Raw genomic sequence first — 26,856 nt, 5'->3', positions numbered from 1 at the left:
GGAATATCCTTTCTGCATTGTTTAGGGAGTCCTTGTTAATACGGAGTAATTCAATTTTGACGATGTACAGTCAGTATAATGCCACATTTTTTCATAAAAAGATTTAAATCACCGGCCCAAGCCACATGAACAAGTTAATGACTAGCTGCAGGCATAACGAGGATTAAGAAAAACTGCTACTTCACCATTGCTGACAGAACAGATTTGAACATGTGCCGAAAATTACCTTTACGTGGTCCCTTTAGTAAAGAGTCATGTGTAGCGGTACTCTGCAGTCTGATTGAATGAAATGGAGTAACATTGGGTAAGCAGCATCGATTGACCCGAGCTCAGTTTCTGTGTTTTTGTTGTTGTTTTTTTCCTTGCCGCTATATTGAACAGAATTTGTAAAAAGAATTGACACCCACAAATGATGTGAACGACTCAAGCAGTCACGGCCACAGGCGAAGTCACGGCCACACACTACACGGGCAGAACGACTACGGCTACACTCGATCACTTCGCCGAGGCTCTCAACATCATAGAATGAAGAACACGACATCAAATAACTTCGCAACTTCACTCGGAGCTCCCTAGTATAACGCTGACCCCCCCCTCCAAAGCTTTTCACTCCATCGACCGCGTCGTAGCATTACCGGCCAAGCGAAAAACGCCAGGCTAAAAATTGAATACAAACAGCACATCTTCTTTGAAATCAGGCATACAGCATATGCAGCTGATCAGCACTCGTTTTCAAAAGAAAAACCAGAACACAAGTATCAAAACCACATGATGGATGATAAGGCGCGTGTGAACAATGGGAACACCCTCGGACGCGTTCGCCGCAGCACTCGATCGTTTTCGAAAGAAAAACCACAAAACAAGCATCAAAACAACATGATGGATGATAAGGCGCGTGTGAACAATAGCACCCTCCGACGCGTTCCGGTAAAGATTAGGTTTGCAGCTGCTTCGAAAGGGGTTGACGTCGTTCAAAACCCTCGTGTGAAGTGCAAACCGCATAATGTATGCTAATGACGTCTGCGAATAATGCGAAGCACGTTCCTTCTCCCGCGTGTTTTTCCCGGTAAAGATTATACGGTTGCGTAAGCTACTCCGAGTGGAAAAGGACCCAAGAGCATGGAAATCACGTAGTGACGTCACCACGGCGCCGCAAAACTGCAAAACGCAGCAAAATTCCACGGCCGTGCGGAGTTTCGTAGATGCATCTAGCTCCACCGTTCTAGAAGCGCACCCGATCGCAGTACGAAGGCTACGCATGGGCTACGGACGGAGCGCGTCTACTCCGACGCTACCAGCTGCGCCGCCAGGTGTCGCATGAATTGCTGGAGTCGCGAATAGAGACCGGTCTAGCAACTCATTCAGTTCATTCCAGGCTACCATGGGTAGACCACGGAAAGTAAAGACGCCAGAAGAACAGCGTGAATATAATGCTCGACGAAAAGAGCAAAACCGTCTCGCTCAACAGCGTCGTAGGCAAAACCCAGCAGCTCTCGCACAAGACGCCGAGCGAAAGCGACAGGCTAGGCAGGACCCAGCATATGCCGCCAGAGAAGCGGAGTGCATGCGTCGGGCTAGGCAGGACCCAGCATATGCCGCCAGAGAAGCCGAGCGCAAGCGACAAGCCCGCCGAGACGACGAGGAACGACGTGAAGCAGAGAACGCTGCGAAACGACGCAAGTACCACGCTGATAAGTTGGCCAAACTCAAGGGGATTAATGCTAAATTTAAAAAGAAATTTCTCGACGTAGAATTTGGATTTACTTGCTCAGTGTGTGATCGACTGTGCGCGCTTCAAGACGATCTAATGTGCATTTCAAATGTTATGAATACAGAAAAGAAACAAAGCGCACTCGACGTGTTGTCGTGTTCCTTTCCCGGGGAGGACGTTGTGAACTTTAAAGTGTGTGGTGCCTGCAAGGATTCCTTACTCGAAAGTAAAGTGCCTCTACTTTCCAAGACTCATGGATACGATGTTGAATGTGAGTGTGTGAGCCACGTACGTGTGTGAATTCAAGTGACGTCACAATGGGTAATCGTTGTGGGTGTCGTCCAACCACCTACACAGCGTGGATTTTTTTTTCTTTTTTTTTACTGCGACATTTAATATAGCCGCTTTTTGCCGGTAGCGATCTGCAGAACACAGTTGGTTCTTTATGCTATGCGTCTATGACAGAACAGCTGTGCCACGGCCGCTGGATAAAAAAAAAAAAAAAAAATCCAGGGGCCGTGGCTGTGCACTGACCTGTACTACATGTAATGTAGAGATCAGTGCAGCTGTGTCTCCGACGAAGAGGTATGGGTCGACTGAAGCAGAGCGTCACTCCGGAGGAAGAGGAAGCGTGGCGCGAACGGCGACGCGTCGCTACTCGAGAGCGAGTGAGACGACTTCGGTCCGATCCAGAGTATCGCGCCGCCGAAGCGGCGGCGAAACGTCGGCGATTCGCAGAAAATCCGGAGTTGCGAGCCCGCGCTAGGGAGCAAACCCGTTTGAGCGTCCAGAAGCGTCGCCAAAACGATCCGGGGCTGCGAGTCATGGAAAACTTCCAGCGACTTGTTCGAAAATCCATGGGACGTGCTGACGGACGGTTTGCCCGCGAGTTTCTAAGCAATAGTGAGTTTGTTGCCGAGTGTGTGATACACTACTGTGGTTTGACTCGAATCTGTCTACGCTCTGTGCGCGACTGCGAAAAGCGAGAGACTGCGGTGCGCAACGTACGTACTGTACGAGAAGCGTTTCCCGACGAAGCTAGGTGGGGCCGTCAGCTTCGCTGTTTGCCCCAACGTTTACTAGCTACAGAATTAACGTTGGTTTGCCCAGTCTTCAGAAGCTGTGAAGTGTGAAGCTGCTCCATGGAGGAAGGAAAAAAAACTGTTTCCTTTCCTTGCTCTATGAGCTGCCCCAGTCGGGTTTTGCGAGCGCATGCCGGCGCATGCTCCGCCGTTGGCTCCGCCCATGCAAGTGTCGCCTGGCAACGGAGGCGCGTCTCTTCCTTCTTTCGCCCTTCTTTCTGCGCACGCCCCGTCTTTCTTTCGCGCTTCTTTCCGCGGCCGCACCAGCTGGAGCAGCAGCTACGTACGCGCGCGGAGAAATGTAACGTCCGTGCTGTCTCGGGGATGACACACGGTCGCACTTCCCGAGGTCAAGTACCGAATTTACCGCAAGCTTCGCCGCCCGCGACATCCCCCGGCCCGTGTTTATGGCTCGAGGGCCAGGCTTGCCCGAATCTGCACGCTTGTGGAAGCCTCGCGCTCGTAGCTCCCGCTGCAGAGGCACAGAAAGTTGTCCCCGAGAGGTGGGCGGCAACACCACCGCCGCCCAAAGAGGGGAGAACCCTAGCGTATATATATATATATATATATATATATATATATATATATATATATATATATATATATGTGTGTGTGTGTGTGTGTGTTTGTGTGTGTGTGTGTGTGTGTGTGTTATAACGGCCTACGCATCGGCGCATATTAAGGCAATTAAAGCCTTTAATGGCTCCTACGCTCGGCGTCCGACCGTCCGTCCGTCCGTGCCGTGGAACGGTGCCAGCTGTGGCCTCCCCTTCACTCTCTCAGCAATCACGTGTTGGCACAGCGGCGCATAGCAACAGCTGCGCGCTGCCACAGCTGTGGCCTCTCCCCCTTACGCTCTCTCAGCAATCACCTTCGTCAGACGTCTCGTTGCAGCAGTCGAGTGGATGATTCCCAAAGGGCCCGGTGATGATTCCAACAGGGCAAGCGGTTCGGAAAAGCGCCCCAAGAATGTGGATTCCCTCGATACCAAACGCCAGAAGAAGAACGAGCGAATGCGCCTGTGGCGGGCTAAGATGTCACCCGACACCAAGGCCAGGGAAGCTGAACGGAAGCGACGACAGCGAGTGGCCGCGTCACCTGGCACCAAGGCCAGGGAAGCAGAAAGAAAGCGGCAGCAGAGAGTGGCCGCGTCACCGGGCACCAAGGCCCGGGAAGCAGCAAGAAAGCGGCAGTGGCGAGTGGCTGCATCACCGGTCACCAAGGCCAGGGAAGCTGAGCGTAGTCGGCAGCGGCGAGTGGCCGCGTCACCGGGCACCAAGGCCAGGGAAGCGGTACGAAAGCGGCAGCAGAGAGTGGCCGCGTCACCGGGCACCAAGGCAAGGGAAGCGGTACGAAAGCTGCAGCAGTGGCTGTCATCGCAACCGGGTCCCAGCACCGACTACAGCAACACACCCAGTACGTCTAGTGCCAACAACACTCTTCGACAGCACTCAGCACCGAGGATACTGCTCAGGACTGCCACAAACGACTTCCAGAAGCATTTCGCGCAGAACCCGTCTGGAGCAAAAAATTGGAGGACACTTTGTAAATTTCAAAGTGTGTTCTGCGAAAGTCTGTGCCCATTCCACTGGGAGTGTCATGCACAAAGAAAAAAAAAAAAACAGACATGGCATAGTCAGTCGAATGGCCACAGGCTTTCGCCGAATACACTTAGGAATTTCCAAAGTGCCCTTCAATTTTTTTCTCCGTAAAATTAACATGCCTGCTGACCTAAAAAAAATTGAAAAAGCTTGCGCTAGGACGCGCAAGGCTTAAGATCAGCGGAGCGACGATCATGTAGTTCTTGTAGTTTTACTAAGTTTATGCTACGTTTTGCTAGGTTTTTGGTGCTTGAAACGGCCGTACGCTCCTCCTATGGATTTACCAGCTCGGCGTCGTGATGGCCCGAGATGCCTCGGCTTCTCTGCAGTCGGGGTTTTCACGCATGTTCCGCATACCGATCCGCCTTCGTTCCCTTTCTCGATCGGCGTATTCGGGATCTTTGATTCTGCGCCGTCGCTTGGCTAAGGCTTCCTCGGCTCTCTGTGCAGGATCAGCTCGACGCCGGCGATTGTATTCTTGTTTGGCTAAGCGGCGCGATTCCGGGAAAGCAGCCGCTTCCTCGGGAGTGCGGTTCTTCCTCGGTCTCCCCATGGCTGCTACTACTGCCCGCGCACTAGCAACCCTGCCTTCACACCTGCTACATGGAACATTTATGGCAAGCTAGTGTCTGGGCGCGGAGTCTTGCGAAGCTGTCGCATAGCTGGTGTGGGGTTGCTAGGCAATGCCGTGACGTCATAGCTCGGCGAGGTTTTGTGGCTCGCGGCACACATTACGGCCGGCTTGAACGGCTCTGCTGTTAAAAATATCAAAGGCCATGCTTTTGTGTGCTGCCGACACCAGAAGTGACTGTTATGCCACGTGTATATGGCAGCAAAGACATCTTTTCGCAATTAGCAGTACATATAATAGCGTGGCCTTCATAGCATGGGAGGTCGGCTTTAGTTACTCCAAGGGAGCCGTCGCTGGAAGGTGCAATTTTTTATATCCTGCAGGAAGGCGCAGCTGAAGTAGGTGGAAGGGGCTGCTGAAATTGTAAGAGGTAATATTGCCTTACAAATGTAACAATTCATAAGGATTATTCATGTGCGCAGAAACTTATTGCATATATGTGCTTAGAAAAATAAGATTTCTTGGAAATTCAGAAAAAGAAAGTGTAATAAACAATGACACAAGAACGTCTGAAGCCACCCATATGTAACATGACAAATGCACACACTACCCATTATTGCCTTGGTATAGGTGAACGACCGCATTGCCAGCGTTCCCTCTAGTAATTTTTGTAGGAAACTCCACAGTTTAGTGCATGCTACATCCATGCCTTTCTGAACTCCTATGACAACGAAGCCTCGTTATAGCAGAGCCGCATCCATCAATACATTCGGTATATTAATATCTGACATTCATTATAAATCTGTGTTCGTTACACGCTGATGTTGGTGAAAATGAAATTAATTCGTATAAGGATTCGATAATTCATATATCTGTGTTCATTACATTGCCGTTCGACTGTGCTGTGTTAGGTGGCCTCGTTGCGTGGGGTTTGAACCTGAAGCCACCGCTTTCTGTGGTTGACACAATCTCATCTCTCCCTCCTTTAGATTTTGCCTCTACTGTAAGTGTTGCGAGATCGCATATATCGAGCTTGCGATTCGTAACAAATTCTGTGAGAATGTCCTGTACTCTTTCTCTGATCTGGGCTCCTAAATCTTTCTGCCGTCCTTGGCTAGAAGCTACTTGCTAATCCATTTTGGTAGCAGCTTCAGAGCGCAAGAAAACTAACTCGCATACGCCAACCATTGATCACAAATTTCTTAATAGCGTTATAGGTGGGCTTCACCCACTTTGACAGTATATAAGAGAACTCGGGATGTGTTAAGCATATGCGAGTGCATCACAAAACCGCAAGCCTCGCATAGCAACCCTGCCCAGTTGAGATCACGTACTTGTAAGAGATACAAGGTATACAAATGTCGCATTGATAAATGAGATGCTGTAATTTCACCCGTGACGCGTGCACATGCAGCTGTCGAGATGCCACAATCGTCACTTTCTAAGTATGCTATGGCATGCTTAGAGACTTAGCTGTGCCAAGTCCTGGTCTAGGTTTCATACCACCTCTGGACGGGAATGGCAAAGAACAAGTTGCACACACCAGTGTGTTTGCTGTAACTGGAGGGGGTCTTATTCCTTCTTGTTGAGTTGTCTCATTGTTGAAACTTGTTGTCCTGGGAGTTACATTTATGTATCTTTTCCTTTCTGCATGCAACTTGTGCTCCTCCCGCTTGGGCCCTTATTGGGCCTGCAGTGTGCATATAAATAAAAAATACACGTTGCTTAGTAATGGTTCCTTCTTATCTGACAGTGGGACAAACCCCGGCGGCAGCTGATAGAGTCAAGGCACAGACAGTTCGGGTGCACAGGACAGAAAGGCGATGGCCTCTTGTCATGTGTCCGCATCATTCAACATTGGCAGCTGAAGCTCTTGGGGCGGCAACGGCCGACTTCAGCGCTGTGTTCCCGGACATAGATTTCAAACAGGTACGCCGATCCTTGCTCCCACATTCAAACGATGTCGTGCCACCATACGCTTAGTGTGCGGCGGCGCCATTCCCATGGTTCCCATCTCGCATAGACTGGCTGTGGTAAAGGGATACGAAAGGAAACTATTTAGTTACGTCACGAGTACATGATCTTTTTGGGTGAAGGCAACTAGTCAGTAAACCCACATATGCCCAAAAAGATCACATACTTGTGATGCCTGCGGCAGAAAGGATGTTCCACATCCACCCCCAAGGTTTGCGAGTGGTGGCGCTGGCTAACACTCCCAGGGTTAGTTGTAGTAGTAAAGAAACATAAATACCCCAGAAAGTGGATGGGAAAACGGCTCCGCGGTAGCTCAATCGTAAGAGCATCGCACGCGTAATGCAAAGACGTGGCATCGTTTCCCATGGTCGGACAGTTGTTTTTTCATCCATTTTCATTTCCATTTATTTATCATTTCTTTAATTAAATTAGTAAGTACAAGTAATTTCCCCTATGTTGTCCTTGGTGTCATTGTTTGTTGGCTTCTTATGATATATATACATATATGTCTGTATGTATTACGTATGTATGTATGCACACGTATACATACATGAGTGAAGTGTTGTATCACAGGATCCGGCAGTGAAACAGGTCAAAGAATAGAAGCACGTAGGAAAAATATGATTTTACTGACATTTCGGCGGGGGACCAGCCTTGATTCCGGGCCACACGAACCGATCAATTGCGATTACATCATTTATTGAAAAATTGTAGAGTTGGAATTGCCCCGCACAAGGCACCACTGCTAATAAAATCGCCTCCAGCTCCTCTCGAAAAAGTGCCGCAGTGCTACAGTTGACCTGCCAAGGGGGGGCAACCCCCCACCCCCATGGCCCCCCCTGACTTTAAGCACTGGTTCTACCATCATGGTGTATTCATTCCATCGTGTAATTTCTGGCACCTAAATAGATTGAGGAACTGTCTTGAGTATCTATGCCACTAAATCAACGTAGTGGTTGATGAATTATGGCATGACTGAATTACTTTTAATATCCTAAGCCATTTTTGTTTGTAAATTATTATGTTGGGAAAATAATCAAATGGTAGAAGGGAGAAGGAGAACAATTGCTTGCATACAGAAAGAAATTGCAGTGAAAAATTACTTTCAAGGCAGTTACTCATATAAGGATTTACAAGGCCACCAGAAGGAACAAGTTTAGCTAAGTTTAACTTAACCCCTTCAGGTGCTAAGTGCGCAAAAATGCACGTGAAGATAGTGCATCAAAATCAAAAGCACTAATTAAAGTTATTGTATCTAAAATTTGTCACAGACATCTTCAAACACTTCTGATTGGACCTGTGCTGCAAGTTTCAGTAATAAATATTATGTGTTTTAGTAAAATGGTGTTTCAAGGTATGCAGCTGGGTGTTGGCCCTCAGTGTCAGCTTGTATTCATGTAACAGGTTCACATCTTTTAGTGTTTTTCACAATGTCTTACATCTGGCATATACTTCAAGTGGTCTGGATAAGTGCTTTCCAAGTACGCTAGACATCAAATAGTGGACGTTGTTATACCCGACGTTCCTGTGAAGATTTCTTGCACGAATTCCACATTCGGCAAACTTGAGCAATCTCACCGAGAAATTGAAAACTCCTAATTTGTTCTGAAGCTGTACAGTTTTCATGATCCTGAAGGTACAAGAAGTGTGGTGAAACTAAATTTTTCAACTGACAGGACTGATTTGGTGCATCAAGTGGTTATGTACTGTTGTTCATTGTTTGCACACGGTCTTAGCAGTCACAATGGCAGCCGCATGCACGTGCAGGTGTCAGATTTTGCTCTAGTATTCCGAGTATGCGACTCTGGTTATAGTACATGCTCTCATGATTTAGACATGGACAGCCTCACGAGAGCGTCCTTGCCCTCATCTGCCCTCACCCTCATATGTTTAGGTGAGGATCGGCTTCGAGAAAATTGGTGAGGGTGGGCATTGTCGTGTGAGGGAGGGTGGCGGTGACGATGTGACACTAAATGAGGAAGACACTATTCACGTCACTCGGATCGTACGTGTGATAGGTTTGCAATCTGAAGTTTTGAAGCCCACTTGCAGGAATCCTCTTATCCTCCTAAGACCCCTTGTGCAATACATTGCACATTGCATTCTAGATTTTTTATATGTTCACTCGGAAGCGATTACGCAAAATATTCATTTTGGGTATACTGTGCATGTGTAACTGTAAAGAAGTGCTTTAGTCATATTGTTGTCATCCACTTTCGAGGAATCTGACACTCAATTGATTAAGACCTCTCTGTCATCCAAGATGGCTGAAAGCCACCTTGAGGGGCACTTTGAAATCACTGAGATTGCGTGAAAATACCGGACGTGCCAGCAACATGGCAATGTACTACACGTAGTTCCATCTCGATCTCTGCATTTAAACAGTGAATGGCAGTTTTTACCATAGCAATCATGAGATGTTCACGTACATGAAGATGCAGTTTTTGGCATCTAACCATAGTACAGTGCTGTCCACTTATAACGATATCAAGAAGAACTAAAAATCCGATTGTTATAAACAATCATCACTATATCTGGACTGCCGTAAAAAAAGAAAACTGCCGATACCTTTGTAGTCCCAAAACTAGATTTGCCACTTGCGATAAGAAATCGACATTGTGGAAAGTAGGCTGTGAAAAATAAAACAATTATTTATATCTGTATATAGCAATTCAATCATTAGGTACGCTGAGATAGTCAGAAATCCGCACTTGCTTTCGCGCAAGTTTCAATTGCACAACCACAGTGTGGAACAAGTCCAGCTGCTGCGTGAACACTGGCGGCTATAAATTAGCGTGCATTAAATCAGTGAGCAACTTGATCGACGACATTGCACTCTGCGTGAACATCGGGGTCGTTGTGTCGGTGTCAAAGACGGGCCATTGTCAATCTCGTCGTCACTGCCGCTGCTGTCGTCACCTTCGTCGCACAACGCCGCCGTCTGTCGCGGCAACAATCGCTCCGGCGGAGATCTCTTCGCAGAACCAGGCAGCACTATCTGCACTCAGAAACTCCTCCACCGAAGCACCACCCATCTCATCATCAGTAGTGACGTGCTCCCAGACTTCGGTAATGTCAGCGGCTTGCACCGTGTTAGTTTCACTCGTGGGGGTTTCGTCCTGGCGCACGAAGCCCGCCTTTTTTGTTTATCAGCATGGCCACTGCTTCTAGCATTCATGATCGTGGCGCTCCCAGTTTTCATAATCGTCGATATCATCCACTGCGCGAGCTCGTACTTCTTTCAGTCTTGCAACTGTGTCTTGCAAACTGTCTCAAGCGACACAGTTTTGCCGGCGCACCTCGATCCCTCCACTTCCACGGTGCATTTCCGCGCTCGCTGAGAAAGAGAGCGAGAGGCAGATTGTAAAGGGAGTGCAGGCGCCGCTCGCTTATTGCTTTTTCATTTACTTGTTTAACAGCGTAGCTGTTTAAGCTCGAGATTCGGCTACAAATCGTTCGCAGAAACGCCGCCGAGCTATGACATCATTGCGTTGCCTAGCTGGATGGATGGATGGATGGATGAGGCTGAAACTTTTAAATCGGGCGGTGGCACACGCCACCTAACGGTGACTGTTCACGTATTTTGTACTTTGTGGAGGGTGAAATTTCACCCTTGGCCTTAATTTTAGCCACCAATCAGATAACCTCCGTTTGGCTATTTCTACCCGCTTAAAGTCTATTTTGCTTCCACTGTCCCTAAACCCCAATGCCTTTAAAAAATCAGCCCCGTTGCTTTGCACTGGTAGTGTCAAGCCCTTTATAGTAAAGTCTGAGGTGTTCAGCCGTTTTCTCTTCCTCTCCACATGCACCGCACAACGTGTCTATACCTTGGTACTTGACTTGGCACATCTTAGTACGCAATTCTCCCGTCCTGGCTTCAAACAACAAAGAGCTTGCCCTAGAATTATCATAGATATTTTCTTTGGCAATTTCTTGCTTGAAAGTTCTGTATGTTCCCAGTGCTGATTTCGTCTGCATCCCTGTTTTCCACAGACCCCTCTCTGTTCCTTTAACCTTTTTCTTAACCGCTGTTTCTTGGTTTGCACCGCTCTTGCAGTCCAAATATTTGATTGACAATTTTCTGGTCAACTTCCTCCATTTTGCATCAACATTCTTCTTCTACAAATAACTGAAAACTCTCCTTGCCCACCGCTTTTCTGCAATTTCTCTCAATCGCTCCTCAAATTCTATCTTGCTGCTAGCTTCCCTGCCCTCGAATGACGTTCATACCATGTCACCCTGTACCGCCTGATTTGGTGTACTTCCATGTGCTTCCAAAGCAAGCCTACCTACCCCTCGCTGCTTAGTTTCCAACCTTGCTCGAACCTCTGATCTCATGCACAGGACCGCATTGCCAAAAGTCAAACTAGGGACCATCACCCCTTTCCAAATCCCTATTAATTTTATCACTTCGTACTTATTGTAATTCCACAGTGCCCTATTTTTCATCACAGCTGCATTCATGCTACCTTTAGTCGTTACATATTTTTCATGTTCCGTTAGGTACTCAGCCCCATTGTTTATCCACACTCCGAGATATTTGTACTTATCCACTACCTCCAGCGTAACCTCCTGTATCTTATGCTCGCTGCCCTGATTATCATTAAAAATCATGACTGCTGATTTTCTTTACTAAACTTCAAACCTAAGCTATCTCCCTGTTTACCACAGATGTTCATTAATCCCTGCAAGTCTTCCTTGTTGTCAGCCATAAGTACAATGTCATCCACGTACATCAATCCTGGTAATGACTGTTTAATCCATTCTCCTTGCTTGAAAAAGGAAAGGTTGAAGCCCAGTCCGCTCCTCTCTAATTTTTTCTCTAATCCTTGTAAATACAGCATGAACAGCAGAGGTGACAGAGGGCACCCCTGCCTAAGCCCCTGCTGTATCTCTATAGGCTCAGATACCTTTTTCCCCATTTTATAAGCACCTTGTTACTTTTATAGATATCTTTTAAAAGATTACTTACTCCATCTTCCACATCTAGAGTGCCCAGTATGTCCCACAATTCTTTTGGATTACACTGTCATAGGCTCCCTAGATATCCAGAAATGCGGGCCATAGGGGCCCGTGTTCCTTTTCTGCTATTTCAATACACTGCGTCAATGAGAACAGATTATCTTCTAACCGCCTTTGTTTCCGGAACCCATTTTGTAGTTCCCCCAGCACCTCCTCCCCCTCCACCCATGCCTGCAGTCTGTCCTTTATAATCTGCATCACCACCCTGTAAACCATTGACGTCACTGTTATGGGACCGTAGTTGTTTATGCTGGCTTTGTCCCCCTTTCCCTTATATATCATGCTCATCTTGCTTAGTCTCCACCAGTCGGTGGCTTTACCGTCCATCATTTTGCTCACTACCTCTCCTAATGCTTTCTTAGATTTTGGGCCCAATGTCTTTATTAACTTAATTGGGATGCCATCAGGACCCGTCGACATGCTACTAGGAACCCTCTGCTCTGCCCTTTCCCACTCGCTTTGTTCAAGTGGAGCCACTGCACTAACCGGTCTATCCTCACCTGATTGAGCACATGCTACGTTTCGTTCTTTGAATTTTTCTGTCATCATTGTTCTTATATGTTCCATTGCCTCATCTCCTTCTAGCCGAACACCTTGAGCTGTAACTATAAACCTCTGCTCTAGGATAGTCTTATTACTCAAGGAGTTGAGATGTTTCCAAAATTTCTTCGCTGCTTTTTTATCCTTTTTGTTTACTTCTGACAACGATTGGGTCCCCGTTCTTCTAATCTTCTCATTGATGAAATAGGATGCTTACCTTCTACAGTTTAAGAAGTTATCCCATTTTCTGTCTACATCAGCTTCTGGTTCACCCCTCTGCTTTGAATATGTGTGTTCCCTGGATGCTTCCTGACGTTTCTCTATGGCCTTCTTAACCTCCTCATCCCACCAGCTCTTGGGTTTACGTCTTCTGTTCCCTTTGGGCCTGACTTGTACCTTAGTAAGCTCTAGCTCAAATACCCCCTGTTAAATTTGCATATGTCCATTCTGTTTTAGTATCCTCTGAAATTACTTCCTCAATTTGTTGGATTGCTATTTCCAGCTGCTTTTTCCGAGTAAAATATCCTACCTGGTTGTTCATCTTGCCTCCTACCTACTTTCATTTCTCATCTAAAATTCAGCTTAATACGTTTGTGATCACTACCTAGACTTCTGGAGCCATATTCATCTATGTTCATTATCTTTAGCCTATCATGCATCCTATGTGACATAAGTGCATAATCTATCGTCGACTGCAGGATCCCTAACTCCTATGTTATGTGCCCTTCACGCTTCTCAGTACTGTTACATACAACTAAGTGCCTGCAGTCTTGGCACTGCTTCAGCACAGCTCCGCCTAGCTCTGACGTCACTATGCGTCGCCTAGCAACCACCTGGCATGTCTGCGCCCAGCCGTGCCACGCTGCTTCCCGTACATCGCCAAGCTTCCACAGCCGTGTAGGTGGAGGGAAAAAAAAAAAAAAAAAAGCCACAACGTCACTGCGCGCCGCTTCGTTCGTGACGCCGCGACGGCGGCACATCCTAGAGTCTCTGCGCCGAGCACATCGTTTGCGCCGCCTAAAAACATGGGTCGGCCGAAGAAGTACGTAACCCCCGAGGAAGATGATGCTCGACGGGAAGCCGGTCGCACCGCTGCTCGTGAACGAATGCAACGGCTGCGATCAAACCCGGGATACCGTGCTGGTGAATCTTCGTCAAAGCGACAGCGAAGAGCGGAAGATCCCGAGTACCTCGCCCTTTGCAGGGAACGCTCTTGTCTCAGCGATCGCAAGCGCCGAGAAAGTGATCCTGGCTACCGTGTCACGCGTAACCTTCCAGCGTCAAACCTACAAGTACATGGGTGGCGCGAACGGCCGATTTCAGCGAGAGTTCTTGAACGTGAGTTTGGTCACGGCTGCCGCGTCTGCGATCGGCTGTGGCTTGACGTCTTTGAGCAACGCCTCCTATAAAGTCTTTATAGGAGGCGTTGCTTTGAGACGCGCAATGTCGGCGTGCAAGTGTTGCACGAAGCGTTTCCCGCCGAAAACGACCCCGAATTAAGAGATGAAGGTTCGCAAAAATATTGGCATAGCATAGCAATACATAGCGAAACATCGTTAACATCTTAGCATAACATAGTAATACATAGCAAAAACTTTCGTAAACCTTGGTCGACCGCCAGCTGCGCTGTTTCATCAGCCTACACCGCTACTATATAATGCTACTAAGTGGTTCGTTATGAGAAAAAGAAAGATTATATAGCGGCGATCTTCAGCAGCCCTTGAGGGAGCACGGCTCAGCGCAAGCTGCCCTCATTTTAACAGCGAGGCTGTTTAAGCCAGTCGTAATTTGTGGTTCGTATCATGCGACGCCACAGCTGCTAGAACACCTGGCGGCGTATTTCTATTTGCGCCCCCGTACAGCACTCGACCGCTGGCGCCGCGCTGCGCCGCTCGCGCGTACCACGTTTCTAGCCGCCGCCGTTGGAACGGAGGAGGCGTTGACGGAGAACACGCTGGGTTGGGGGTCACTAGCCTGCTGTTAGGGGATCGGTGGTATTCCTAAATAAACGCATCACTGTTTTGATGATCCAAATATAATCTCACTATCAGGGAGGGAGCAGTCTACCTGACTGGAGCAGTATTTTTTTATTGGGGTGTTGCTACGCTGCGCTCTGCAACACCCCAACGACCGCCGCTTCGCGTCGGCGCCCGGCACCACGGCTTCCGCCGTGGCGCCGGGGTTCAAACGACCGCGCTGGCAAACAGAGAGGAAAACAAAAGAAAAAGCGTGATATTAAAAAAAAAAAAAACTAGGCAAGCATGCAAACCATATGATTGCGTTCGAGCGCCCTCGGCGAAAGCAACCACCTAAAAACGCGGTACGCGCGAGCGGCGCAGCGTGGCGCCAGCGGTCGAGCGCCAAGCCACGCCTACCGCCTGTGCACTGCGCACGCGCCAACATGCTATGTAAGCCGGTGCTCGGGGTGACGCTCGATTAGCTGTAGGCATGGGACGCCCGAAGAAGGTTCGCACTCCCGAAGAAGAAGCCGCGATTCGCGAAGCGAGGCGTACCGCTACGCGAGAACGGCAACGGCAGCGACGACAAGATCCCCAGTATGTGGCCAGGGAACTGGAGATCAAGAGGCAGCGGCGGCAGGATCCCGAGTTCAGGGACCGTATACGTGCTCGGAATGCTGCATGCATGCGAGCTCTACGCCAGGACCCAGCTTACCGGCTACTAAGACAACTCGCACTCATCCGCAACCTACGCTACCCCCAAGCCGACGTTCTCAACTACCAACGTGACCAGGTGCTTCCCTACGTGCCGTTCCGGAACGAACTAAACCTCGACATAGCCAAGTTCAACCTAGCTCTTTGTTGCGTCTTGAGCTTTGCGCGGCCTAGTGCAAGCTTTCGCTCTTTTTTTTTTTCTTTTTTTTTTTTTTTTCTTCTCCCCTCCTCTTCTATGGACGCTCGCACTAGCCCCTCCATCCACGCGCCACGCCGCTTTTGGCAAAACGTGTATGTAGCCACCGCCTCCTCACTGCCATTGACGCGGACGCGAAGCATCTGGCGCCATCTCGTGCACGCTGTACCAACTTGCGATGCTCTCCGGGCGGAATGCGGTAATGGCGGCAGATACGAACTTGCGTAGGCAAACTTTTCGCCCCGTCTCGGTTGAGGGCAAGTTAGGAACGTAAATTTCACGATTATTCCGCGTGAAAAACGCCGCCCAAAAGCAAAATTTCGATCCTTATATCCGATATGCGGTGAATAACATATCGTTATAGATGTTATAGACGTTATAGATAGATAGCCCTGATGCATAAGTTACTCTTCAGTCGGCCCATCGTTATAACCGATATATCATTATATGTGGTATCGTTATAAGTGGACTGCGCATTATTTAAATTTTTAAAATTGTTTTTTAAATTCATAACATAACCGTACACAGTAAAAACCACCTAATCATAATTAAATGGCTGTTTATGTTAGCCAAACTTAACCACTGGGAGCTGTAGCATCAACGAAAGTTTCTTTTTATTAATTCTCACAGTGCGAACACTCCTTTATCTGAAATAGACTTTATGGAATTCACCTTTTCTTGCTCCGATTATGGAGGGATAAAAATGCTTTAAGTTTGACACATTTCACACATTGATAGTGCATGAAAGATTAACCTTGAGGTTTAATCAATGTGGCTGTAAGCAAAACACTGTGGCATGCTTTGACAATTGCAATGGCATGACAGGCAATCGTATTTGTAAACCAAGCTCACGGGATGAGTAAATTACGTATTTTTTTATTGTTGCAAACCGAACGTAAGAGAAGGAGGGTAGTCGTTTCAGCGTGAGGGCGAGGGAGGGCAGGTGAGATTGGCAGGCAAACATTTAGCACGAGGGTGAGGTGAGGGCGGGACTTGCATCTTAAGGAAGGAAAACTAGAAATGAGTGCGTTTGCCCGCTTATGTTCGTGAATGGTGAAGAGAAAGAGGCCTTGTTAGCTGCAAAGCAAGCACAGAAAGCTGGTCAGCAGTGCGTGCTCAACCAAACAAAGTTATGCACACAGCAGGAAGAACCGTGTTTAGCAAAGCATTAGTGAATGGGGGGGCTGCTGAAGGTCTAGAATGAACCACTTTTCGCTGTTCCGGTGCATATCATCTTACTGTCTTTAAAAAAAAATTTTTTTTTTTAAATGTAGATGGAGGTAAACGCCCATACTGGTCATACCACCTCTGCTTTCATACTTGATTCAATGCTAATCATTGAATTGTTCTAGAATGTCAGCTATGCTGTGTTTTACACATAGCAGGCGATGCTGCGGAACCTACAGAAATAGCGAAGCCATAAAAGTGACTTGGTTTATTTTGCAGGGTGGTTGTTCTTTATCTGCAATCATTCTTACGGAATAACTATGGTACTCTATCTACAGCAAGCAAAGCTTATGAATCTTGAAGTTACACCGAGTCACATAATACACGTGGAGTTTTGTGCTTCCAGTACGTGACATACTATGCTTTGGTCGCGAGCGGCACTGTGGTCATTGATTGCAAAAATGCGTCACTCTGCTTGTGCGATGCTAAGTAGGTTCAGATCGGTGAAGCCTTCCATGGAATAAATACGTCATAGTTTGCAACATAAAAACGTGAGACTGGATGTTACATCGAATTACATGATGCCTACCCACATATGTTTTGTTTAAATGTGTCGTGAATGCGAACAGTGAGATCAGTCTCCCTAGCCTGCTTGCCATGTGGAAAAATTGAGTATGGCCCGCTTCCAAACCTTGCTTAACTGACGGCCGAGGCATTTTGGGCAGTGCTTGCCAGGAAGGCGATATGCTGCCGGCAGCTTGTCAGAGCTATGGCAAGCTAGCATTTTACCCTTTTTTTGCACGTGCTTTAATCGCATCCCGTTTCTTTGACAGGCTGCTGAGGTGGCATGTGACAAGCCACCGTTTATCGAGGCCAGCCTGGTGAGTACCACCTGCCGGGTAGAACCGTGGCGAGGCCTCCAAGACAAGTGCGTCGGCGAGGTAAGGTTGCCCTGTTGGAATGAAATGCACGAGACTTGTTGAGTGCGGTTGGCTCTCAGCGACATTTTGTTGTTCCGTTCTTTTTTTTTTTTGTGATGCACACATTGCTTTTTGATTGCAACTGCAAAACACTACTACATATTATGTTGGGTTAAGTGAAAGACGGGTATCTTTCTCTGTACTCCTACGCAGGTAGGGATTCAGAGTGATAAGGTGTGACAATGTGAGAAGGAAAGGGACGCTTACTAATGAAGTACTGATATAACATTCCTGACTTGTAATTATTATATGCTAAATAAGGCCAAAACGCTCGTAAACATTATAAAAAACATGGGCAAGCTTCAGAGCACTATAAATTGTTTGCTATATATGGCATGCGTGTTTTTATGAATGACATTCAGCTTTGGTACCTAGGATTTGTTATGGCGTAGGGATATGCTGGCTTGCTCAGTTTCTGCGACTGCAGCGGCTGCTACGCACGAGTCCAGCCAAAAGAAGTGCATGCAGCCATTCGTGCTTATTTCACTTTATGACCAACGTCTTCATACCTAGCCTTATTGTTACATGACATCAGCAAACTTCGCTGTGCATTATGACGTTGCAAATAATGTTGATGCCAAGGCCGGCACTTTCAGGCCAGCTTTAGTATCAGATGAAAATACTATTTTATGTTTCTAAACCTTTGTACTTGCTAGTTACAATAACTTTATTTGGAAAAAGCGTGTGGGAGAGCTTTTAAAGCTTCAAAAATATGTATAAGCATTCTTTTAATGGCGGCTGCACTTCTGACCCAAAACGGGGCTTCAATGATCCAAGAGTTTAAGGCTTTAAGCTGTGAACTGCTTCCTCTGGAGGCAGCCCCTAGCCCAATAGATATACGTTGCGACCATTGGGCGGAACTGTCAAAAACAAGTCACGTACACAAACGTGTACGGTGTGACTAAAGGCTGTTTCCACTTCAATCATTTCTCCTTCATAGATGTCTGAAACATGAATCAGTGTATTTATTCTGTTATTCTTAGCAGTGACCTCGTCACATTTATGTGGGTGTAATTACTGTCATTATGCACTGCCGAAAGTGAGAGTTAATTGTCTGCGGTCCTGAAATAAAAGCAACACTCAGATCACAGCGATAGTGGCGAGCATGCAGTTGTCAGTCATCGAACGTAATCTCGTGGGTCAAGTCTGTCCAGTATTATCATGGCACATTTCGGAATGTAGTACACTATTCGTATTGCGTGCGCCATCTGATAAGGCATGTCTCTTTCGTTATAGAGCGGGTGACGTTCATTAAGAAGTTTCGAACTACACAATGGTTTGTCTCGCACAGAGCGATAGGTTCATAATGGTGATGAACTGTTGAAAGTAGATTGGGAAAAAAAAAACTCCACTCCAATCTGCTCTGCGAAGGTGGTTGGACAGCGAAGCTGTAAACAACACCTAGAACGATTGCCCATTGCGACGTGGCTTGAAATGATTCACATGGCGACTGTCACATGCACTTTACCTAATTATTAGCCATAGATGTTTCCGTGGCCTGCGACTTGGTTTTCGCCGCTACTTCGTGTACCTACGAAGAGTGCACCAGAGACAAAGCAAGATGCACTTAACCTAGAATCACAGTCGATCACAAACGGAGCAACTAAATTCAAATTCTGCGTCGAGAGATTCTTAAATTTAGTATTTGCACCCTGGACATGACTGATTGCATTGTACCTTCGTCATTTAGCTTCTTTCAGCTTCACGACATTCATCATCCAGCCGCACAGGGTGCTTGCAGCAGGATGGAAATTCGGGTCGTGCAGCTGGACACGATTTGCATCATTGGCACGAGCACGACGCCATTGCTTACATTGTCATCTCTGTTCTCCTCGCCGCTCCTTGTATGCACGTTTGTCTTCAGGAGTCCTCGCTATTCGTGGCGTTGGCATAGCACTGTCACAACACAAATGCTATGGCTTACTAGGCGGGCTCTCTTTATAAATTATGTAATGTAGTGACGTCACATCCTGTGTTACAAACTGTGCTGTCACATACCTGCACTTTAGTTTGTAGTATATATATGGTTATGGATGTCACGGGCCTCCTATTACAAGTGCATGTCGTTATCAGTCATTCTGTGCATCCCATTGTTAACGCCATTATCCATCACGTTCATATGAGATGTTTTATTCTTTTCTTTATTGAAACAACCTATTTGGTAGGCACCGTATGTGTGATTCGAAAGGGTATGCCCACTTTTCGATTCAGTGTTGCGCAACCTCCGGGATAGGCACACGAAAGAGATTTTTTGCCCACGGACACGACAAATGCATTAGGGGGTAGATGTACACAGCTACGCTGTAAAAAAGTAGAACAATCCGTACATGGCAGTATTATCTGTTACGTGATGGTTGCAACAGAGAAGTTTCTGATCTCCCAAACCTTGAAATTTCAGTACGAGGCCGTGGTCCAGCATGCAGAACGGTCCTGCCAGACCGAACATCACATCACGCTAGTCCAGTGCAGAAAGCCACAAGTTTCAACCTGCAGCGTCGAAGTGCAGGCTGACCCATGGTGCCAGCATCATTGTGGTAAGTATTCAACATGTGACTTTTATGTAATCAAATATTTGGTAGTTGATGGTGCATTGGCAGCTGTCACACACACACCCCGTGAACGAGGCGCCAACGCCGGGTGAAATTCCAAAGCCGACTTATCAGGTTCCAAAAATAACCTCACGAAAGCTTGGACAATTAATAAAGGGCCCTCTGGTGCCCTGACTTCCTCAATTTCTTCAACCTTGCGGTAGACATGCATGCTCATTGCCTCAATGTTCTCAGAACACGCCTCTCCCTCAATGGCGTACTCTGCACCGCCTCGCCGACGGGGCTTCGAGCTCTCGCACCCGCTTCGCCGTACGCAAAAATCCTTGCCGATTTTCCCGCTCTTATGAAGCCGCACATCAGAGAGTCACCGGTGAAGCACTCGATCAATCACCACATCGTGACCACTGGACCTCCACTCTTTACTCGGCCCCATCGGCTGTCTAGAGACCGCTTCGCCATCACTCGCTGCGAGTTTGAACACATGCTTGAACTGGGCATTGTGCAACCTTTCTCAAGCAACTGGGCATTGCCACTTCACATGGTGCCAAAGAAAGATCTTGGCGACTAGAGACCATGTGGGGATTATCGTGCTCTCAACACCGACACCTTACCAGACTTCCTCACATACGAGACTTCACATCGAATTTGGCTGGGTGCACGATCATGTCTAAGATCGACTTAGTGAAAGCTTATCATCAAATTTCTGTGGAGCCTGCTGACGTTCCGAAGACAGCCATTACCACCCCTTTCGGCCTCTTCGAGTATGTGAGGATGCCTTTTGGATGGCGCAATGCTGCGCAGACTTTTCAGCGCACTACCAGCGAGGTCACGCGAGGTCTAGACTTTGTGTTTGCCTACCTTGATGTTCGCCTACTTCGTCGCAAGCTCATCCGGCCCCGAGCAGAAGCCTCTTCCACCGACTTGATGATTACAGTCTCGTCTGTAATCCGAACAAATGCCTCTTCGGTGTCGCTACCATTGAGTTCTTAGGCCACCTTGTCACCCCACAAGGTATCCGGCCTCTCGCCAGTTAAGTGAAGGCAATTCAAGACTTTCCACCCCCGACTTCACTAAAAAGACTCGGAGAATTCCTGGGCCTACTGAACTTTCATCGCCGCTTTCTTCTGAAGTGTGTCACTTTCTTGAAGCCTCTGACTGACCTACTGGCTACCAAAAAAGATCCGGCCACACCACTTGAGTGGACTGAGGATGTTCCATCTGCCTTCGCTACTGCCAGGAAGGCGCTGGCAGACGCCACCATGCTCATACATCCCGTTCCTGATGCCCCAATTCGTCTCATCACCGATGCATCGAACGTGGCAGTCGGCGAAGTTCTCGAGCAGCACGTATCTGGTTGGCAGCCTCTTGGTTTTTTTTTCTCGCAAAGACTGAAGCCATTCGGTCGAGAACTCCCTGCGGTGTACCTTGCCATCAAACATTTTCGCCACTTTCTGGAGGGCCTGGACTTTTACGTCGTCACAGGCCATAAACCCCTGACGTTTGCCTTCTATCAGAATCACATCGACTACACTGCACGGGAGATCCGCTAACCGTGCTTTATATCTGAGTTCACAGTGGATCTCCGTCACGTGCGTGGGCTGGAAAATGCTGCCGCTGATGCACTCTCCCGCATGGATGCCCTGGTGGCCCTACCACCAGTAGACGTGGAGGAGCTAGCAGCTGCCCAGTGCAATGACACTGAGTGCCTGCTTCCGTTTTCTTCCTCGTTGATAACATGCGAGACAGCCACTGGTGTTTCATCACGTAATTTTTGATCCACTGCGCAGCATGAGCCACCCTGGTATTCGTGCGACCCAGAAGCTAGTCATCACTCGCTTCCTTTGACCAAACATCAATGCAGATGTCCGTCGCTGGCTGCAAACCTGCCTTCTATGCCAGCACGTTAAAGTTCACCGCCCTACCGTCACGTTAACTCCCCATTTCGGCCTCCAGATGCGAGATTTTCCCACGTCCAGCTCGGCATTGTCAGCCCTCTCCCATCAACATGTGGGGCCTGTTACCTGCTCACATGTGTGGATTGCTTCACCCGATGGCCAAAGGCGTTTCTCATTACTGACAATACGGCAGAGACAGTTGCTGCGGCTTTCATGAGCGGCTGGGTGTTGTTTCGGATGCCCTTCTGTGGTCTCCACCGACCGAGGCCAGGAATTTCAATCGGCCCTATTCACTGCGCTGGCCGACATCATATACGTTCAACACATCCATACGACCACCTACCATCCTTCCGCGAATGGCATGGTGGAACAACTTCATTGACAACTGAAGGCTGCCCTCGTCATTTATCAGCCAAGGGAACATTGGCTCGTCCACCTTCCCTTCGTCCTCCTGGGCATCCTATGAGCACGGAAGGCTGACCTAGGTTGCTCTTCAGCTGGACTCGTCTACGGCATTCCTCTGCGCCTGCGCCTTCCCGGAGAATTCTTTGCGCCATCGTCGCCACCTTGCTCCCATGGTGCTTCCACCTACATCCGGGAGCTGCGCACCACGTTTCGTGATCTTGCTCCTGTAATTCCTGCTGACCGACACCCCCGGTCTGTATTTGTCAGCCAGGATATGGATTCCTGCAGCCATGTCCTCGTTCGGCGCGACCACACGCATCCACCCCTCACTCCGGCCTAGGATGGACCATTCCGCGTACTCCGTCGTACTCCCAAGACGTTCACGCTGGACATTAACGGCCATGAAGATGTTGTGGCTGCCGATCAACTCAAACCGGCCTATGTGGCCGTTCTTGTGCCTGCGTTCCCTCCACTCAACCTGGCCTCCATCCCTTCACCACTCTGGGCGGCCGCATCTAAGCACGTTCACTGGGTGGCTCCTCTGGCTTCCACTCTACGGGGGGGTCTGCCTCGCATTTCCGTGCTGGGACACCCTCTTTTGTACTGTAAAATGTCGTTAATTCGACCCTCGCGAATCTGGAATTTTTTATCTAATTAGCACTCGCCTATCGGTCCCAGCGAGTGTATGCATTGTTTAATGGCACCAAACACCAATTTATTCAGAGGCATATAGCCGCACACCAGTTAACTCAGATGATTCTTAGAGAGTGCAGAGCACTACAGATGTGTGATGCAAAAGCAGTACGGGCGGTGCTGGTGTGTCCAACAGATCATCTGCACGGCTGTCAGTTTAGCCCTTGTGCTTGGGTCCACAGGCTCTAAGCCATCGACTACAGTGAAATCCTAGTGTTTGTGTTTGCTGGATGGAATGGCATAAACCTGCCATGTAGGCATATAAAATAAAAATTGAATTTGTCCAACACAGACTTAATTATGAGCATCATGTGTTCAATGACACGTGCACAATATCTGCACTTTGTGACAATGTACGATGCTAATTGGGCTGCATAATAGGCCATTGTGAAGCACAACCGCAGCTTTGACACTTGGGGAGTTTCAAGTAACAGGTTGTGGTGCGTACAGGTGCTTGAAATCCTTGAAAACCCTTGAAATAGAAAAGTGTGTTTTCAATGCCCTTGAAAGTCCTGGAATTTTTTTTTTCCTTCCTTGAATTTCGTGAGCAATGCACTCTGATATCGACATTTTGACCTTCCTGTGGTAGATCGGCGTCGATCTGACAAACTCCCCATTTCAGAAACAATACGCCGGCGCGAGCACACGTGGTTCCGTTTTGCAGAACTGCGCAGAAAAAATTAAAGGCTTCGCCGCGTCAAACCGCCAACGGAGCGAGATATCTGTGTCCCGCTTCGGTGCCGGCTCGGCCTGGCGGTGTTTACGGTGCTTTCCTCACCCTATCGTTCGTTTAACTCCTCGCCCTTCGGTCTGCCTCGTCCCACTTACCCTCTTGCACGCGAGGTGAAGCTAGTGAAGCTTAAGTAAAGAGAGCTATAATGGAGCAACTTTACCACTGATGCTCAGTGCCTTTGTGCGGAGGTTTGTTATAATAATATTTATGATAATATAGTATAAGTGCTATAACATTATGCTGAATGTTTTGGAAATGTTTGATGAACCAACCCAGCTAATGCTGCAGAAGCCTGAGCAGCTGTTGTGAGTGTTCGTTGTGCTAACTTTTAATATTGTGGACTTGAGAAACGATCAAGACATGTTTTACAAAATTGCAATATACATCTATTTGTTATAATTTAATGGATGTGTAGCAAGTCTACACTGAATGGTTTGGAAATGTTCGGTAATCTTGCCCAGTTAATACTGGAGAAGCCAGAGTAGCTGTTGGGAGCATTCATTATGTGTTGTGAACTTTTGTTCTTAGTATTGTTGTGAACTTGCTAAGTGATCAGGGCTAGACATTGTTAACATCATTGGAATATAAATTTATTTCTTTTATTTCAGTGCAATAATCCTATGCTGAATGTTTTGAATATTTTTGGTGAACGTTACCCAGCCTATACTGGAGAAATCTCAGCCGCTGTTGTAAGCGTTCATTTTGTGTTGTGATCTTGAGAAGTTAACGAGGCTAGACATTTTTATTATAATTGTGATATACATTTATTTATTGTAAGTGCAGTTAAACTAGTCATTTTTGCAAATGTTAGAGTAAAGAAATCCTACTTTGGATGCTGCCTTGATACCTTGAAAAACCTGTGACAGGTTCTAGAATATCCTTGAATTTTTGCCTTTGAAACCTGTACGAACCCTGATAAGCATTGTCTTGAAGAAGCACAGCATAGAGCAGAATTCTGTTAATTAATTTTCCACTGTGCTGATGTAAAAGAGATAGCAATTTATTTGACTTCCTAAATACTTTTTTTGTACTGTCCAGTCGTTCAAACATTTTTGCGGCCCTGTCAGTGTCGTAAGAATTCAGTTAGTGATTGTATATGGTTTTGGTTATTTTTTTCTTAAAATCTTTTTGTGCTTTAATTTCAGGAATTGGGCCCATTGGTGTCGACTTGTGTGAAACCTGAAGCCTACAAGTTCAAGCACTAAGGACCTGCCATGACCAACAAAACTGCGCATTTACTGGGTGCACTACAGTTGAGGAGTGCGTTTGCCTCCTACTCGGTGAAGGACCAGTTTGAGCTTGCATATGACATCTTGCGAGCCATCAGTGTCCGCCTCTGCCCAGCCGTCCTCGAACATTCCGAGTGCACCCTGTCATTGGATGTAAAGTGTTATGAGGCTTGCTGCGTGCCATCTGGATATCACCGTCCCGAATTCCTCAGAACCAGATGTGAGTGATGTCTAGTCTGTAACTGGTGTTATCCATTGCCGGAGCAGAAAATAAATCAGACATTGTTGTCTTATGTCCACAAGTAATCGCATCTGGTCACATTGTCACGCCTGCCCTGTGTTCGTGTTTCGTCGATAACTTGGGCTTCTGTAATCCAAACACCTGCAGTACTTGCAAGTGACTCGAGACTGTGCTTTAAGTCTGCAAACAAAGACATTTTGTGTGCTAACAGATGTGTCTCTCCATAATATAAGAGGCAAATGGGCAACCTGTTGTTCACCATGCCAGTTTGTATTGCAAAGCACTTGAATACTGACGAGCGCAGCATGTTGTAAGAGGTCTGGTCGGGCATCTGGAAAGCATAGCTGGCCCACGTCATCGTTTGCCTCTTTCATGCCTGAAGAGAACGTTGAAGGGAGAAGTAGAGGTGTGATGGGAAGCGGAGAGCAGTAGGATTGTTTTACATATTACAACAGTTCAGGTTCCCATTTAAAAGAGTTACATTTCAGGCCCTCTCGACGTGCTCTCACCTATTACCTGCCGTGCACTGTGAAAGCTACTAATTCGCATCCACGCACCAGAAGAAAAGCTGCTCCACTGTCTGTCCCTAATCGCCATCCGCAAGATGCCGACTGAAATGAAGCTCCACGGAAGAATCCGTGGTGCACAGTGGGTGAACCCTTCTATATCCTCCCTTATTGGAACACAGCCTTATCTTATCACGTTGCCTCTACCGTCTCTCGTCGACCTGACCTATCGGCAGCTTTTACCCTGGTGATGTCACGCGCATGACCCTGTCATCGATTACCACGTTCGAAGAAGGAACTAGAAAAGCCCAGAGAGGTACATGTGATTCATTTTCTTTAAATTAGTGGCATAGTCTTTGCAATCTACTTCATTTATATTATAAATGTGGCTTCCTTCTGTATTTGTGTGAAATGTTCTGGCTTCTATAGGTGCAGTAAGCATTGAATACGGAATGAAACAATTACTGTTGTCATAAAAATGTGCTTTCCATAGTACAAGTGCACCAGCAACGCATTATATCCACAAGTGCAAATGAATGCTGACATTTTTTTCCTTTGCCGCTATGTATTATTCAGTTTTCATGCCGTTTCACTAGCAGTTTCACGCCAGCAGTGGAAGAAGGGTCCCCCTGGCATTGGTTGACTCCAGGACATAATTCTGTTGTGGAGCTGTGCTCACCTTCGAAAACAGCTGACTAAACTCTAGATAATGCACACAGTCGGTCCATTTGCCTTATTATATAACGAAAATGGATCCCCAAGGCACGTCTCAACAGCGTCGTCGCACTATACATTCTTAGAAAATAGTGGACATAAGTCTGAATAAACGGCAACAACTTTGGCAGTTAGAATGCAGGCTAATGCTATTTATTTCTCTCAAAACAAAAGACTCGCAGCATATCCTTTTACTAAGCGAAAATGCGACAAAAAAGTGTCCCTCAAAACATCTTGTTTCTTCCTTGGTGGAAGACAGCAGGACAAAAATTAGCAAGATAACACGCACCGCAGTTTAAGGTGTACAACAGCTGATTTGTTGAAACTTAAGGAGTATGTGGGAAAAATGGACCACATTGAGCATTCTGGACGGGT

At 47.3% G+C, this 26,856-nt stretch overlaps 2 protein-coding genes across 5 annotated transcripts in view; one reads left to right on the top strand and one right to left on the bottom strand.

Moving 5' to 3' along the window:
- The window catches only part of LOC119453068 (uncharacterized), a 114,994-nt gene that overhangs the window by 36,754 nt on the left and 51,384 nt on the right, over positions 1-26,856 (bottom strand). The window lies entirely within an intron of this gene.
- LOC119453069 (uncharacterized) lies at positions 1,133-25,322 on the top strand. 2 transcript variants are annotated; one of them, XM_037715064.2, is made up of 6 exons: positions 2,237-2,614; positions 3,688-4,209; positions 6,719-6,894; positions 17,370-17,477; positions 19,915-20,050; positions 24,937-25,322. In XM_037715064.2, the coding sequence occupies exons 1-6, from the start codon at positions 2,299-2,301 to the stop codon at positions 24,972-24,974; spliced, it is 1,296 nt and encodes a 431-aa protein (XP_037570992.2). In that variant the 5' UTR covers positions 2,237-2,298; the 3' UTR covers positions 24,975-25,322. The 2 variants fall into 2 exon arrangements, with proteins under 2 accessions (XP_049523462.1, XP_037570992.2); XM_049667505.1 differs by lacking the exons at positions 2,237-2,614; positions 3,688-4,209 and adding an exon at positions 1,133-1,982.

This window comes from Dermacentor silvarum, chromosome 5 (genome assembly GCF_013339745.2).
Source record: "Dermacentor silvarum isolate Dsil-2018 chromosome 5, BIME_Dsil_1.4, whole genome shotgun sequence".
In the NCBI taxonomy this organism is placed as follows: Eukaryota; Metazoa; Arthropoda; class Arachnida; order Ixodida; family Ixodidae; genus Dermacentor; species Dermacentor silvarum.
This window is presented reverse-complemented; position numbering and strand designations above follow the sequence as displayed.